General features: G+C 42.6%; 1 protein-coding gene across 3 annotated transcripts in view; it reads right to left on the reverse strand.

Annotated features, from left to right (window-relative positions):
- The window catches only part of LOC139754968 (triokinase/FMN cyclase-like), a 28,747-nt gene extending 12,767 nt beyond the window's left edge, over positions 1-15,980 (reverse strand). The window contains exons 1-8 of one of the 3 annotated variants that reach the window (XM_071672811.1): positions 15,748-15,980; positions 11,025-11,169; positions 10,273-10,378; positions 8,320-8,430; positions 7,692-7,780; positions 6,623-6,718; positions 3,956-4,162; positions 1-82 (exon numbers count right to left, since the gene is read on the reverse strand). The exon at positions 1-82 is cut by the window's left edge and continues 93 nt beyond it. In XM_071672811.1, the coding sequence (XP_071528912.1) occupies positions 1-82; positions 3,956-4,162; positions 6,623-6,718; positions 7,692-7,780; positions 8,320-8,430; positions 10,273-10,378; positions 11,025-11,147 (814 nt within the window). In that variant the 5' untranslated portion in view covers positions 11,148-11,169; positions 15,748-15,980. Of the gene's footprint in view, positions 83-3,955; positions 4,163-6,622; positions 6,719-7,691; positions 7,781-8,319; positions 8,431-10,272; positions 10,379-11,024; positions 11,170-15,702 lie in introns of all 3 variants that reach the window. The other 2 variants (XM_071672812.1, XM_071672810.1) reach the window with 2 other exon arrangements.
- Positions 15,981-17,500: the final 1,520 nt, after the last annotated feature.

The following is a 17,500-nucleotide window of genomic DNA, read 5'->3' on the forward strand; positions in this document are numbered from 1 at the left end:
CCTGCAGGGGAAGGCGAGTGGACGAGTCCGCCCGCGTTAGGTGAGTGAGCAGCGTCTTCACCACCTCCTTCGCCGACCCTGACTTCAAAGAGAAGAAAGAAAATTAAAAGACTAAAAAACTCTACTGTCTTGAGATGAGACATAGAACCCTGGCTGTGATGGCTCTGTCTGTTTTGAGATGAGACATAGAACCCTGTCTGTGATGGCTTTGTCTGTAGATGAGACATAGAACCCTGTCTGTGATTGCTTTGTCTGTCTTGAGACATAGAACCCTGTCTGTGATGGCTCTGTTTTGAGATGAGACATAGAACCCTGTCTGTGATGGCTTTGTCTTGAGATGAGACATAGAACCCTGTCTGTGATTGCTCTGTTTTGAGATGAGACATAGAACCCTGTCTGTGACTGCTCTGTCTGTTTTGAGATGAGACATAGAACCCTGTCTGTGATGGCTCTGTCTGTCTTGAAATGAGACATAGAACCCTGTCTGTGATTGCTCTGTCTGTCTTGAAATGAGACATAGAACCCTGTCTGTGATTTCTCTGTCTGAGATGAGACATAGAACCCTGTCTGTGATTTCTCTGTCTGAGATGAGACATAGAACCCTGGCTGTGATTTCTCTGTCTGAGATGAGACATAGAACCCTGTCTGTGATGGCTTTGTCTTGAGATGAGACATAGAACCCTGTCTGTGATTGCTCTGTCTTGAGATGAGACACAGAACCCTGTCTGTGATTTCTCTGTCTGAGATGACATACAACCCTGTCTGTGATGGCTCTGTTTTGAGATGGGACATAGAACCCTGTCTGTGATTGCTCTGTTTTGAGATGAGACATAGAACCCTGTCTGTGATTGCTCTGTTTTGAGATGAGACATAGAACCCTGTCTGTGATTGCTCTGTCTTGAAATGAGACATAGAACCCTGTCTGTGATGGCTCTGTTTTGAGATGAGACATAGAACCCTGTCTGTGATGGCTCTGTTTTGAGATGAGACATAGAACCCTGTCTGTGATTTCTCTGTCTGTCTTGAGATGAGACATAGAACCCTGTCTGTGATGGCTTTGTCTGTAGATGAGACATAGAACCCTGTCTGTGATGTCTCTGTCTGTCTTGAGATGAGACATAGAACCCTGTCTGTGTCTGTCTGTCTTGAGATGAGACATAGAACCCTGTCTGTGATTGCTCTGTTTTGAGATGAGACATAGAACCCTGGCTGTGATGGCTCTGTCTTGAGATGAGACATAGAGCCCTGTCTGTGATGGCTCTGTTTTGAGATGAGACATAGAACCCTGTCTGTGATTGCTCTGTCTTGAGATGAGACATAGAACCCTGTCTGTGATTGCTCTGTTTTGAGATGAGACATAGAACCCTGTCTGTGATGGCTTTGTCTTGAGATGAGACATAGAACCCTGTCTGTGATTTCTCTGTCTGTCTTGAGACATAGAACCCTGTCTGTGATTGCTCTGTTTTGAGATGAGACATAGAACCCTGTCTGTGATTGCTCTGTTTTGAGATGAGACATAGAACCCTGTCTGTGATTGCTCTGTTTTGAGATGAGACATAGAACCCTGTCTGTGATGGCTCTGTCTTGAGATGAGACATAGAACCCTGTCTGTGATTGCTCTGTTTTGAGATGAGACATAGAACCCTGTCTGTGATTGCTCTGTTTTGAGATGAGACATAGAACCCTGTCTGTGATTGCTCTGTTTTGAGATGAGACATAGAACCCTGTCTGTGATTGCTCTGTTTTGAGATGAGACATAGAACCCTGTCTGTGATGGCTTTGTCTGTCTTGAGATGAGACATAGAACCCTGTCTGTGATGGCTTTGTCTTGAGATGAGACATAGAACCCTGTCTGTGATTTCTCTGTCTGTCTTGAGATGAGACATAGAACCCTGTCTGTGATGGCTCTGTCTTGAAATGAGACATAGAACCCTGTCTGTGATGGCTTTGTCTGTCTTGAGATGAGACATAGAACCCTGTCTGTGATGGCTCTGTCTTTCTTGAGATGAGACATAGAACCCTGTCTGTGATGGCTTTGTCTTGAAATGAGACATAGAACCCTGTCTGTGTCTGTCCTGAGATGAGACATAGAACCCTGTCTGTGATGGCTTTGTCTTGAAATGAGACATAGAACCCTGTCTGTGATGGCTCTGTCTTGAGATGAGACATAGAACCCTGTCTGTGATTTCTCTGTCTGAGATGAGACATAGAACCCTGTCTGTGATGGCTCTGTTTTGAGATGAGACATAGAACCCTGTCTGTGATGGCTCTGTCTTGAAATGAGACATAGAACCCTGTCTGTGATTGCTCTGTTTTGAGATGAGACATAGAACCCTGTCTGTGATTTCTCTGTCTTGAGATGAGACATAGAACCCTGTCTATGATTGCTCTGTTTTGAGATGAGACATAGAACCCTGTCTGTGATTGCTCTGTTTTGAGATGAGACATAGAACCCTGTCTGTGATTTCTCTGTCCTGAGATGAGACATAGAACCCTGTCTGTGATTTCTCTGTCTGAGATGAGACATAGAACCCTGTCTGTGATTTCTCTGTCTGAGATGAGACATAGAACCCTGTCTGTGATTTCTCTGTCTGAGATGAGACATAGAACCCTGTCTGTGATTTCTCTGTCTGAGATGAGACATAGAACCCTGTCTGTGATTTCTCTGTCTGAGATGAGACATAGAACCCTGTCTGTGATTTCTCTGTCTGAGATGAGACATAGAACCCTGTCTGTGATTTCTCTGTCTGAGATGAGACATAGAACCATGTCTGTGATTTCTCAGTCTGAGATGAGACATAGAACCCTGTCTGTGATTTCTCTGTCTGAGATGAGACATAGAACCCTGTCTGTGATTTCTCTGTCTGAGATGAGACATAGAACCCTGTCTGTGATTTCTCTGTCTGAGATGAGACATAGAACCCTGTCTGTGATTTCTCTGTCTGAGATGAGACATAGAACCCTGTCTGTGATTTCTCTGTCTGAGATGAGACACTGGTCATAGCTGGTTCTACCTCTGTCAAGGAACTGCCATTAAGTTATATACTTGTTGAAGTACGGTCGAATGAGGCGGAGATGAACCAGCAATGACTTGAAACGATCAATATAGAGAGAAACGAAACATTCAAGTGAACCATCATTGACTTAAAACGATCTCCCAGTACAATCCATGCTGGTAGAGACGACAGACCAGTGTTGGGTTATGGGGTTAAAGCTACTATTACACCTGTCGAGAAATATATGAAGTGGTATTTGTGTTTTCTTTCACTCCTTGGCCCCACTTACATACCCCTGGCTGGCTGGCGTGACTGGGCATTGAGTTCAGCGAAGGGAGAGAGGTGGTGGTGGCTGGGTTGCAGAAGGAGGAGGAGGTGAAGGAGGAGGAGGAGGAGGAGGAGGAGGAGGAGGAGGAGGAGAAGGAGGAGGAGGAGGAGGAGGAGGAGGAGGAGGAGGAGGAGGAGGAGGTGCTGGCTGGGTTGCAGAAGGAGGAGGAGTAAGAATAGGAGGAGTAGGAGGAGGAGAAGAAGGAAGAGGAGTAGGAGGAGGTTGTAGAAGTATGAGGAGGAGGAGTAGGAGGAGAAGGAGGAGTAGGAGGAGGAGGAGAAGAAGGAAGAGGAGTAGGAGGAGGTTGTAGAAGTATGAGGAGGAGGAGTAGGAGGAGGAGAAGGAGGAGGAGAAGAAGGAAGAGGAGTAGGAGGAGGTTGTAGTAGTATGAGGAGGAGTAGGAGGAGGAGAAGGAGGAGGAGAAGAAGGAAGAGGAGTAGGAGGAGATTGTAGAAGTATGAGGAGTAGGAGGAGGTTGTAGAAGTATGAGGAGAAGGAGTAGGAGGAGGAGAAGGAGGAGTAGGAGAAGAAGAAGCAGTAGGAGGAGGAGAAGAAGCAGTAGGAGGAAGAGGAGGTGGTGGTAGTTGGTCGTCCACACACACACACACGCCCCCCCGTCCGTGCACCTCACCTTGACCGTAGCTGCCCCAGTCTCGCCGTGGACACCTAGGCCCAGTTCCATGGTGCCTTCAGCCACGGTGAACAGAGGGCTGGACGACCCCGGCAGCGTACAGCCACTCGTAGCCACGCCTATGGTTCCGATGGCGTCGCTCAGCCTCCTGCAGGTGGCTAGGCCCTCATCCAGGCTCGCCCCAGCGTGGAACATGGCCCCCACGATCTGTTATGAGGGTATATCGCATTAGCCTTCACGAATAAAATATAAAAACGAAACATTAAAATCCTTCACGAATAGAATAAAACAAAACATTAAAATCCTTCACGAATAAAATAAAAAAAAACATTAAAATCCTTCACGAATAACATATAAAAACAAAACCTTAAAATCCTTCACGAATAAAATAAAAAACCTTAAAATCCTTCACGAATAAAATAAAAAAAAACCTTAAAATCCTTCACGAATAAAATAAAAAAAAACATTAAAATCCTTCACGAATAAAATAAAAAAAACACGTTAAAATCCTTCACGAATATAACAAAAAAAATTTAATCCTTCACGAATAAAATAAAAAATCCTTAAAATCCTTCACGAATAAAATAAACACATTAAAATCCTTCACGAATAAAAGAAATACATTAAAATCCTTCACGAATAAAACAGAAACAAAAAATTAAAATCCTTCACGAATAAAATAAAAAAAACGTTAATATCCTTCACGAATATAACAAAAAAAAAACATTAAATCCTTCACGAATAAAATAAAAAAGCACATTAAAATCCTTCACGAATAAAATAAACACATTAAAATTCTTCACGAATAAAATAAAACATATTAAAATCCTTCACGAATAAAATCTAAAAACAGAACATTAAAATCCTTCACGAATAAAATCTAAACACAAAACATTAAAATCCTTTACGAATAAAATAAAAAAAACATATCAAAATCCTTCACGAATAAAATAAAAAACATTAAAATCCTTCACGAATAAAACAAAAAACATTAAAATCCTTCACGAATATAAAAAAACACATTAAAATGCTTTATGAATGAAATAAAAAACATTAAAATCCTTCACGAATATGAAAAACACATTATAATCCTAACGGCGAAGGGCCTGCCTAAGTCCAATGCTGGAAGGAACAGTTTGGAATGCCAGTCCTACTTTAAAAAACTTGAGTTTTTAAAGTCATTATTCACAAAAGAACAAATGTTTTGTTTTTTTTCTTTATCTTTAAAAACCTGAGTTTTTAAAGCCATTATTCACAAAAGAACAAATTTTTTTGTGATTTTTTCTTTATCTTGAAAAACCTGAGTTTTTAAAGCCATTATTTCCCCCCAAAAAAATTTATTATGATTTTTATATGATTTTTTTTACCCCTACAGTATACTAAGTACTAACTTCAGTAATTATGAAGTTCACTGAAATGAAACATCTGGAAGTAATCCTTCATAAGATCACTGCAAAAGTAAAGAAAAAATCTAAAAAAAATTTAAAAACTCTAAATTTTGTTTCTACCGAAAGTAAGAAAAAATTCAGAAACCTCAGAATATTATCTGAAATTAATACCCCCCAAAATTTTTTTTTTTTAGAAAAATTTAAAATCAGTAATAAAAGGGGTTTACTTTTGAACATTAAATATAAAGAATTTTTATTTTTTTTTCTTCACAAAATTCAGTATATGGGTAATACGAAGAATATAATATATGCTGCAAGCATTAACCCATACTTCTATTTAAAAAAAAATTGATATATTCCATGAATAAAATTAAACAAATTTAAAAAAAAAATCCATTTAATCATTAATGGTAACAAAATCAAATCAGATTTTGCATTTGTGTGATCCTAAAATCAAAAAATGTGATGTAAATTACGATGATATTAATCAATAGCACAAAACTCATAAAAAATAATCCATGGTGAATTAACAGAAAAATGTAACTTCTAAAGATAATTCATAATCTGAATAATTGAATTATCAAATCTTTGAACCCGATGAGTAAATAAATGCAAGACGAGAAAACACACACACACACACACACACACACACACACACACACACACACACACACATACTCACTCACACACACACAAACACTCACACACACAAACACACACACACACACAAACACACACACATACACTCACAGAAACACTCACACACACACACACACACACACTCACAGAAACACACACACACACACACACACACACACACACTCACAGAAACACACACACACACACACACACACACACACACACACACACACACACACACACACACTCACAGAAACACACACACACAGACACACACACACACACACACACACACATACACTCACACACACACACACACACTCACACTCACACACACACACACACTCACTGAAACACACACACACACTCACTGAAACACACACACACACACACACACACACTCTCACACATACACACACACACACACACACACACACACACACACACACTCACACTCACAGAAACACACACACACACTCACAGAAACACACACACACACACACACACACACACACACACACACCACACACTCACAGAAACACATACACACACACACACATACACACACACACACATCCTCACTCACACACACACACACACACGGTCGAGGGAGGAGGAGATGGAGGTGAGGTTAGGTTACCTTCATGATGAAGAGCGTGCCACACAAGCCTCTACGTCCAGCTGTTCCCTCCAGCTGTGTGAGGGCGCAGTCGTCCCCAGATACGTACATGGCCACCTGCAGGAGATGGAGGGAGGGAGGGAGGGGTGAGACTTATTACATGACGAGGGAGGGAAGGAAGGAGGGAAGGAAGGAGAGGAGGGAGGGAGGGAGGGGTCAGGCTTATTACATGAGGGAGGGAAGGAGGGAGGGAAGGAAGGAGAGGAGGGAGGGAGGGAGGGAGGGGTGAGACTTATTACATGAGGGAGGGAAGGAGGGAGGGAAGGAAGGAGAGGAGGGACGGAGGGGTGAGACTTATTACATGAGGGAGGGAAGGAGGGAGGGAAGGAGAGGAGGGAGGGAGGGAGGGAAGGAAAGGAGAGGAGGGAGGGAGGGAGGGAGGGAAGGAGAGGAGGGAGGGAGGGAGGGAGGGAGGGAGGGAGGGAGGGAGGGAAGGAGAGGAGAGGAGGGAGGGAGAGGATTGAGGGAGAGGGTGGTGTCAAGAGGGGGGAGCAAGGAGGGAGGGAGGGAGGGAGAGAGAGAGAGAGAGAGAGAGAGAGAGAGAGAGAGAGAGAGAGAGAGAGAGAGAGAGAGAGAGAGAGAGAGAGAGAATGAAAGAAGGTTGCTATTCGTTCCCTCTGGTGTTTGTATTTCTAAAGTGTACATATACGTGTTGTGTTTTCTCCTCCCCTCCTTGATTATAACTATTTCCCTCTATGTCAGGTGTTTCATTCTCGATTGCCTCTATGTCGGCAATACAGTCATTCCTTGCTCTATGTCGGCAATGTAACCTGCCCTACGTTGGCAATATAAACAGTCCTATGTCGGCAATATAATCAGTCCTTCTACGTCGGCAGCATAATCTGTCCTTCCTCTACGTCGGCAATATAACCTGCCTTATATCGGCCATATAACCAGTCCTTGCTCTATGTCGGCAATATAATAGCCTATGTCGGCAATATAACCAGTCCTTGCCCTATGTCGGCAATATAACCTGCCCTAATGTCGGCAATATAACCTGCCCTACGTCGGCAACATAACCAGCCCTTACCTTCATGCCAGCAGCCCGGCATCGCTCTACGGCCAACCCGAAGTTCAGACGATCACCTGTGTAATTCATGGTCAGCACCAACACCCCCTCTGTCGACCGAACGAGACATTAGACATATTAAATCTGATATATATATATATATATATATATATATATATATATATATATATATATATATATATATATATATATATATATATATATATATCTAAGAGTCCACGGGGAAATGAAACACGATAAGTTCCCAAGTGCACTTTCGTGTCATAATCATATCATCATCATCATCAGGGGAGACACAAGAGAGATATATAACAGTCAGTTGATATACATCGAAGAGACGAAGCTAAGGACGCCATTGGGTAAACATGTGATTGTCCATTGTGTCTCCCCTGATGATGATGTGATTATGACACGAAAGTGCACTTGGGAACTTATCGTGTTTCATTCTCCCCCCGTGGACTCATAGGAATATATGTATATATATATACATTCCTCAATGTCTGAGCTGCTTATGCATTTATGACACCATATAAACAATCTATTCCAACGTCCAATAACTCCATTATCCAAAACGAGGAGAAGGAGCGTAAATGAGTCCAACAGCACTGGGGGCAAGACAGTGCCATACCTGGGTTGTCCTTGCCGACAGCCGTGATGGCAGTGGCGACGGCCGTGGGCGGCGGGGAGGTGAAGACCGACCCAGCCACGGCAGCCGAGAGCATCCCCTCCCCGACGAAACCTGTGCGACACACGAGGAGGCAAAATTAGAATAGTCAGGCATGAAAACGTTAAGAGAAAATGGTGAGGTATGAGAAGATGATAGAAAATGGTGAGGTATGGGGGTCAAAGAAAATAGTCAGGCATGAAAACGTAAGAGAAAATGGTGAGGTATGAGAAGATGACAGAAAATGGTGAGGTATGGGAAGGTAAAAGAAAATGATGAGGTATGAGATGATAGAAAATGGTGAGGCATGGGAAGGTCAAATAAATTGATGAGGTATGATAAGATGATAGAAAATGGTGAGGTATGGGAAGGTAAAAGAAATTGATGAGGTATGAGAAGATGATAGAAAATGGTGAGGTATGGGAAGGTAAAAGAAAATGATGAGGTATGAGATGATAGAAAATGGTGAGGTATGGGAAGGTAAAAGAAAATGATGAGATATGAGAAGATGATAGAAAATGGTGTGATATGGGGGTCAAAGGAAATAGTGAGGCATGAAAACGTAAGAGAAAATGGTGAGGTATGAGAAGATGATAGAAAATGGTGAGGTATGGGAAGGTCAAATAAATTGGTGAGGTATGAGAAGATGATAGAAAATGGTGAGGTATGGGAAGGTAAAAGAAAACGATGAGGTATGAGAAGATGATAGAAAATGGTGAGGTATGGGAAGGTAAAAGAAAATGATGAGGTATGAGATGATAGAAAATGGTGAGGTATGGGAAGGTAAAAGAAAATGATGAGATATGAGAAGATGATAGAAAATGGTGTGATATGGGGGTCAAAGGAAATAGTCAGGCATGAAAACGTAAGAGAAAATGGTGAGGTATGAGAAGATGATAGAAAATGGTGAGGTATGGGAAGGTAAAAGAAAATAATGAGGTATGAGAAGATGATAGAAAATGGTGAGATATGGGGGTCAAAGAAAATAGTCAGGCATGAAAACGTAAGAGAAAATGGTGAGGTATGAGATGATAGAAAATGGTGAGGTATGAGAAGATGATAGAAAATGGTGAGGTATGGGGGTCAAAGAAAATAGTCAGGCATGGAAATGTAAGAGAAAATGGTGAGGTATGAGAAGATGATAGAAAATGGTGAGACTTGGGGGTCAAAAGAAAATAGTCAGGCATGAAAACGTAAGAGAAAATGGTGAGGTATTAGAAGGTGAAAGAAAATGGTGATATGATTTGATAGAAAATGGTGAGATATGAGAAGGTGAAAGAAAATGGTGAGATATGAGAAGGTAAGAGAAAATGGTGAGATATGAGAATGTAAAAGAAAATGGTGAGATACGAGAAGGTAAGAGAAAATGGTGAGATATGAGAATGTAAAAGAAAATGGTGAGATACGAGAAGGTAAGAGAAAATTGTGAGATATTAGAAAGTAAAAGAAAATGGCGAGACATTAAAAGGCACAGAAAAGGTGAGACATCAGAAGGCAAAAGAAAATGGTGACATCAAAGGTAAAAGAAAATGGTAAGTCATCAGAAGGCCTCCTACTTCTGATTTATCCCCTCCTCCTCCTCCTCCTCCTCCTCCTCCTCCTCCTCCTCCTCCTCTTCCTCCTCCTCCTCCTGATTTATCCCCTCCTCCTCCTCCTCCTCATCCTCCTCCTACTGATTTATCCCCTCCTCCTCCTCTTCCTCCTCCTCCTCCTCCTCCTCTTCCTCCTCCTCCTACTGATTTATCCCCTCCTCCTCCTCCTCCTCCTCCTCCTCCTCCTCCTCCCTAACCTAAACAGACATAAGCGAGTGGTATCAAAAAAGAAAAAGAAGAAGAAGAAGAAGAAGAAGAAGAAGAAGAAGAAGAAGAAGAAGAAGGAAGATAAACACCAGTGAGTGTCTTGGTTCACTGCACGTACCAGCAGCGAAGGGTTCGTGTCCCGAGCCACCACCACAGACCATCGCAACCTTACGTCTTCCTCCGTCGTCGTCCTTGACCATCCAGCCACGCTCGACCACGACGCGCTGACCCACAGAACATAAGGAAAAGATGAGAATGAAAGTATGATTAAAAAATAGAAGCCAGGGTGTCTATAAGGCACGGTTGGTGTGTATGTGTGTGTGTGTGTGTGTGTGTGTGTGTGTGTGTGTGTGTAGCAGGAGTAAGACGTGAGCACACGTGTGGTAGGACATACATACAGACATAGCACAGACATACATACATACATACATACATACATACATACATATATACATACATACATACATACATACATACATATATACATACATACGTATGACATACATATATACATACATACATACATACGTAAGACATACATACATACATACATACAGACATACATACATACATACATACATACAGATAAGATATACACACAGACATACATACATACATACATACGTAGGACATACATACATAGGACATACATACATACATACATACATACATACAGACATACATACATACATACATACAGATAAGATATACACACAGACATACATACATACATACATACATACATACATACGTAGGACATACATACATAGGACATACATACATACATACATACATACGTAGGACATACATACATAGGACATACATACATAGGACATACATACATACATACATACATACATACATACATACATGTTCGGGGATGTAGACGAAACCTGGGTTGGCAGAAGCCACGGCGGCCAGTCCCTCGTCCACACACACCTCGCTCGGGGCCAGCATGAACTGCTGCTGCTGCTGGTGAGGCCCATCGCTCATCCTGACGAAGGCGACGACGATGCTGTGGGAGAAGGATGCTCTTTTAAAAGGAGGGATCCTCCCTTTCACCCCTCCATGAGAGAAATGGCTTTGGTTGGTTCGGTTCGCAAGGCTGTGGTCACCGTGGTGGGAGAGAGGGAAATGGAATGAAACAAGTTCCCAAGTGCACTTTCGTGTAATAATCACATCATCAGGGGAGACACAAGAGAGAAATATGATAGTCAGTTGATATACATCGAAGAGACGAAGCTAGGACGCCATTTGGTAAACATGTGATTGTCCCAAAAAAAAAAACATTGGACGATCACATGTTTACCAAATGGCGTCCTAGCTTCGTCTCTTCGATGTATATCAACTGACTGTTATATTTCTCTCTTGTGTCTCCCCTGATGATGTGATTATTACACGAAAGTGCACTTGGGAACTTTTCGTGTTTCATTTTCCCCGTGTAGTAATAGGAATATATATATATATATATGAACAAAGTGAATATGAACGTGCACTACCATATAACATACAAACCTCCAACAGCCAGGATCGAACCCGGGACCCCTGTGCAACAGGTGGGAGCGCTACCGCTAGGCTATCATCGCCCTTAATAGGGAAATGACTATTCGAATACTATGTACTCGAATACCCTTCGTCTCACGTTGGTGATCAACGGGGTCTACACCGGTCATTTCCCATCAGGTATATGAATACGAACTAAGTGCATATGAAAGTGCAAGTTCATATGCACTTTGTTCGTATTCATATACCTCCGTGTTGGTACAGATAGGTTCTGTAAAATGCTATCTGCTGGTTGTGTAAAAGGGGAAACAGATGAAGGAGTCACGCGGGGAGTGCTCATCCTCCTCGAAGGCTCAGATTGGGGTGTCTAAATGTGTGTGGATGTAACCAAGATGAGAAAAAAGGAGAGATAGGTAGTATGTTTGAGGAAAGGAACCTGGATGTTTTGGCTCTGAGTGAAACGAAGCTAAAGGGTAAAGGGGAGGAGTGGTTTGGGAATGTCTTGGGAGTAAAGTCAGGGGTTGGTGAGAGGACAAGAGCAAAGGAAGGAGTAGCACTATCTTGAAGTACGAGTTGTGGGAGTATGTGATAGAGTGTAAGAAAGTAAATTCTAGACTGATACGGGGAAAACTGAAAGTGGATGGAGAGAGATGGGTGATTATTGGTGCACATGCACCTGGGCATGAGAAGAAAGATCATGAGGCAAGTGTTTTGGAAGCAGCTGAGTGAGTGTGTTAGTAGTTTTGATGCACGAGACCGGGTTACAGTAATGGGTGATTTGAATGCAAAGGTGAGTAATGTGGTAGTTGAGGGAATAATTGGTGTACATGGGGTGTTCAGTGTTGAAAATGGAAATGGTGAAGAGCTTGTAGATTTGTGTGCTGACAAAGGACTGGTGATCGGGAATACCCGGTTCAAAAAGAGAGATATACATAAGTATACGTATGTAAGTAGGAGAGATGGCCAGAGAGTGTTATTGGATTACGTGTTAATTGATAGGCGCGTGAGAGAAACTTCTGGGTGTTAATGTGCTGAGAAGAAGGTGAAGATTTGTAGAGGTTTTCAGAAAAGAAGAGAGGATGTTGGGGTGAAGAGAGTGGTGAGAGTAAGTGAGCTTGGAAAGGGGACTTGCGCGAGGAAGTACCAGGAGAGACTGAGTGCAGAATGGAAAAAGGTGAGAGCAAATGACAGAGGGGGAGTGGGGAGGAATGGACTGTATTTAGGGAAGCAGTGATGGCTTGAGCAAAAGATGCCTGTGGCATGAGAAGCGTGGGAGGTGGGCAGATTAGAAAGGGTAGTGAGTGGTGGGATGAAGAAGTAAGATTGTTAGTGAAAGAGAAGAGAGAGGCATTTGGACGAGTTTTGCAGGGAAATAATGCAAATGACTGGGAGATGTATAAAAGAAAGAGGCAGGAGGTCAAGAGAAAGGTGCAAGAGGTGAAAAAGAGGGCAAATGAGAGTTGGGGTAAGAGAGTATCATCAAATTCTAGGGAGAATAAGATGTTTTGGAAGGAGGTAAATGAATTACATAAGACAAGAGAACAAATGGGAACATCGGTGAAGGGGGCTAATGGGAAGGTAATAACAAGTAGTGGCGATGTGAGGAGGAGTGAGTATTTTGAAGGTTTGTTGAATGTGTCTGATGATAAAGCGGTAGATATAGGGTGTTTTGGTCGAGGTGGTGTGCTAAGTGAGACGGCAAGGGAGAATTATTTGGTAAACAGAGAAGATGTGAAAGCTTTGCGGAAGATGAAAGCCGGCAAGGCGGCGGGTTTGAATGGTACTGCAGTGAAATTTACTAAAAAGGGGGGTGACTGTATTGTTGACTGGTTGGTGAGGATATTCAATGTATGTATGGTTCATGGTGAGGTGCCTGAGGATTAGCGAAATACATGCATAGTGCCATTGTACAAAGGCAAAGGGGATAAAAATGAGTATTCAAATTACAGAGGTATAAGTTTGTTGAGTATTCCTGGGAAATTATATGGTAGGGTATTGATTGAGAGGGTGAAAGCATGTACAGAGCATCAGATTGGGGAAGAACAGTGTGGTTACAGAAGTGGTAGAGGATGTGTGGATCAGGTGTTTGCTTTGAAAAATGGATGTGAGAAATACCTAGAAAAACAAATGGATTTGTATGTAGCATTTATGGATCTGGAGAAGGCGTATGATGGAGTTGATAGAGATGCTCTGTGGAAGGTATGTAGAGTATATGGTGGAAAGGTAAGTTGCTAGAAGCAGTGAAAAGTTTTTCTCGAGGATGTAAGGCATGTGTACGAGTAGGAAGAGAGGAAAGTGATTGGTTCCCACTGAATGTCGGTTTGCGGCAGGGGTGCGTAATGTCTCCATGGTTGTTTAATTTGTTAATGGACGGGGTTGTTAGGAAGGTGAATGCAAAAGTTTTGGAGAGCGGGGCAAGTATGCAGTCTGTTATGGAAAACAGGGCTTGGGAAGAGAGTCAGTTGCTGTTCGCAGACGATACAGCGCTGGTGGATGATTCGGGAGAGAAACTGCAAAAGCTGGTGACTGAGTTTGGTAAAGTGTGAGAAAGAAGAATGCTGAGAGTAAATGTGAATAAGAGCAAGGTTATTAGGTTCAGTAGGGTTGAGGGACAAGTTAATTGGGAGGTAAGTTTGAATGGAGAAAAACTGGAGGAAGTGAAGTGTTTTAGATATCTAGGAGTGGATTTAGCAGCGGATGGAAGCATGGAAGCGGAAGTGAGTCACAGGGTAGGGGAGGGGCGAAGGTTCTGGGAGCGTTGAAGAATGTGTGGAAGTCGAGATCATTATCTCGGAGAGCAAAAATGGGCATGTTTGAAGGAATAGTGGTTCCATGAATGTTATATGGTTGCGAGGCATAGGCTATAGATAGGGTTGTGCGGAGGAGGGTGGATGTGGTGGAAATGAGATGTTTGAGGACAATATGTGGTGTGGGGTGGTTTGATCAAGTAAGTAATGAAAGGGTATGAGAGATGTGCGGTAATAAAAGGAGTGTGGTTGAGAAAGAAGAGTGTGTGTTGAAATGGTTTGGTTACATGGAGAGAATGAGTGAGGAAAGATTGACAGAGAGGATATATGTGTGGAAGGAATGAGGAGAAATGGAAGACCAAATTAGAGGTGGAAGGATGGAGAGAAAAAGGTTTTGAGCGATCGGTACTTGAACATACAGGAGGGTGAAAGGCGTGCAAGGAATAGAGTGAATTGGAACGGTCTGGTATACCAGGGCATGTGAAGCGTCTGGGGTAAACCATGGAAAGTTTTGTGGGGCCTGGATGTGGAAAGTCAGCTGTGGTTTCGGTGCATTACACATGACAGCTAGAGACTGAGTGAGAACGAATGTGTCCTTTGTTGTCTTTTCCTAGCGCTACCTCGCGCGCGGGCAAGGGAGAGGGGGTTGCCATTTCATGTGTGGCGGGGTGGCGACGAGAAAGGATGAAGGCAGCATGTATGAATATGTACATGTGTATATATGTATATGTCTCTGTATGTATATGTATGTATACGTAGAAATGTATAGGTATGTATATGTGCATGTGTGGGCGTTTATGTATAAGCATGTGTATGTGGGTGGGTTGGGCCATTCTTTCGTCTGTTTCCTCGCGCTACCTCGCAAACGCGGGAGACAGCGACAAAGTATAATACATAAATATATATATATATATATATATATATATATATATATATATATATATATATATATATATATATATATATGTAAAGATTGCACGAAACCACGAGGTCTTATGCATATATAGAGATCATAAAAAACAATAGCATTTACTGAAAATGCCATGAAATTTTCAAGTACACACGGTCATATAATTCTAAACTATGAGTATGATATGAACACGAACAAGTATGGGAGGAACATACAATAATCATACCTAACCTTAGGTATGATTAATTAATAAACAGCACTCAGGGACTGAATGTTGTCAACACACAACACTTGTGATTCGTCCTGGCCTAACAACACACACACACACACACACACACACACACACACTTCACTGCTAAAACACCTACACAGGACATAGAAAACTTACGTTATTTACATAAAGTTTAAAAAGGTAGATCGTCCAAGGACTTACACTCAAGTGTGTGTGTTTTGACTTGAGAGAGAGGTGTGTTGTGCCACGAAAAGGGTAGTTTGCATCGAAGCTTCGCTTTAGCAATTGGCTTATATACAACACCAGGGCCCCTGGGTAATAGGTCACGCCCTTCGGTGCGCTGCGCACAGACGACAATCACCACAAATGAGTAAGAAACAACTATGGACACGACTCTGAGGGTTTTGCCATGTCACCTCCACAGCGTCAAATGACCTTGGACATTCCGTCGAGTGGGTCGCGCTCAGCCCCAATAGATGGCATTTGACCAATTATCAATTGTAATTTTAAACCATACTTCGCGTCTTTTTTCCCTTTTACGATCATAACGTCAACAAAGTCTAGATCATCTTTATTCAGTTTAGTGTATTCAAAAGTCCCGTTGATATCTAATTGATGAAATAATATCTTGTTGATATACGAGGATGTGGCATAATGATACCGCTGTTGCCAAATCACCTGATATAATAGAGTTCCATTTCACTCCACGAGCACAATATTTAACAAGGTAATACAGCAACGTATTAAAAGAGAGTAGTTATCATTTCGGCCAAAGTGGTAGTTAGGTAAGGAACTAACTTGCGTAAATAGCACAGTGTTTACATACTGTTGTGGCACTGTTTCTCAGCGCCATGATTCACACAATCAAACTTTGACTTCTCTTATGTTATAACATTGTGTGCAGCTGAGTTATTGAATTACGAACTCCTTGAACATGCTGGGAGCAACAAACACACCCTCTAGTGTCCCAACTTGGCCTTTAAGATAACCCTAGTCCACTCAAAATGACATAGCATCATACTCAAGTGTAGTTCACAGTGAGTTCAAAGTCCTTTCGCTCCCTTTTGGGCCATAGCAACTATGCATGTCTCCGCTTATCTCAGATTTCTCTTCCTAACTCCCAAAAAATAAAATAAAAGCTACTTTTGTGTGAATGTCGTGATCGTATTAGGGAACTGCTATATGGCAATCATGTGTCTCTGGACTCTGAGAAATGATAGAGGTCCCAGCGCTGGACTCTGGGAAATGATAGAGGTCCCAGCGCTAGGCTCTGAGAAATGATAGTGATCCTAGCGCTGGACTCTGAGAAATGATAGAGGTCCCAGCGCTAGGCTCTGAGAAATGATAGTGGTCCTAGCGCTGGACTCTGAGAAATGATAGAGGTCCCAGCAACTGGACTCTGAGAAATGATAGAGGTCCCAGCAACTGGACTCTGAGAAATGATAGAGGTCCCAGCGCTGGACTCTGAGAAATGATAGAGATCCTAGCGCTGGACTCTGAGAAATGATAGTGGTCCCAGCAACTGGACTCTGAGAAATGATAGTGATCCCAGCAACTGGACTCTGAGAAATGATAGAGGTCCCAGCAACTGGACTCTGAGACATGATAGTGGTCCCAGCAACTGGACTCTGAGAGATGATAGTGGTCCCAGCGCTGGACTCTGAGAAATGATAGAGGTCCCAGCAACTGGACTCTGAGAAATGATAGTGATCCCAGCAACTGGACTCTGAGAAATGATAGTGGTCCCAGCGCTGGACTCTGAGAAATGATAGAGGTCCCAGCAACTGGACTCTGAGAAATGACAGAGGTCCCAGCAACTGGACTCTGAGAAATGATAGTGATCCCAGCAACTGGACTCTGAGAAATGATAGTGGTCCCAGCGCTGGACTCTGAGACATGATAGTGGTCCCAGCAACTGGACTCTGAGAAATGATAGTGGTCCCAGCAACTGGGC

The sequence above is a fragment of the Panulirus ornatus genome, chromosome 18 (assembly GCF_036320965.1).
Source record: "Panulirus ornatus isolate Po-2019 chromosome 18, ASM3632096v1, whole genome shotgun sequence".
NCBI lineage: Eukaryota > Metazoa > Arthropoda > Malacostraca > Decapoda > Palinuridae > Panulirus > Panulirus ornatus.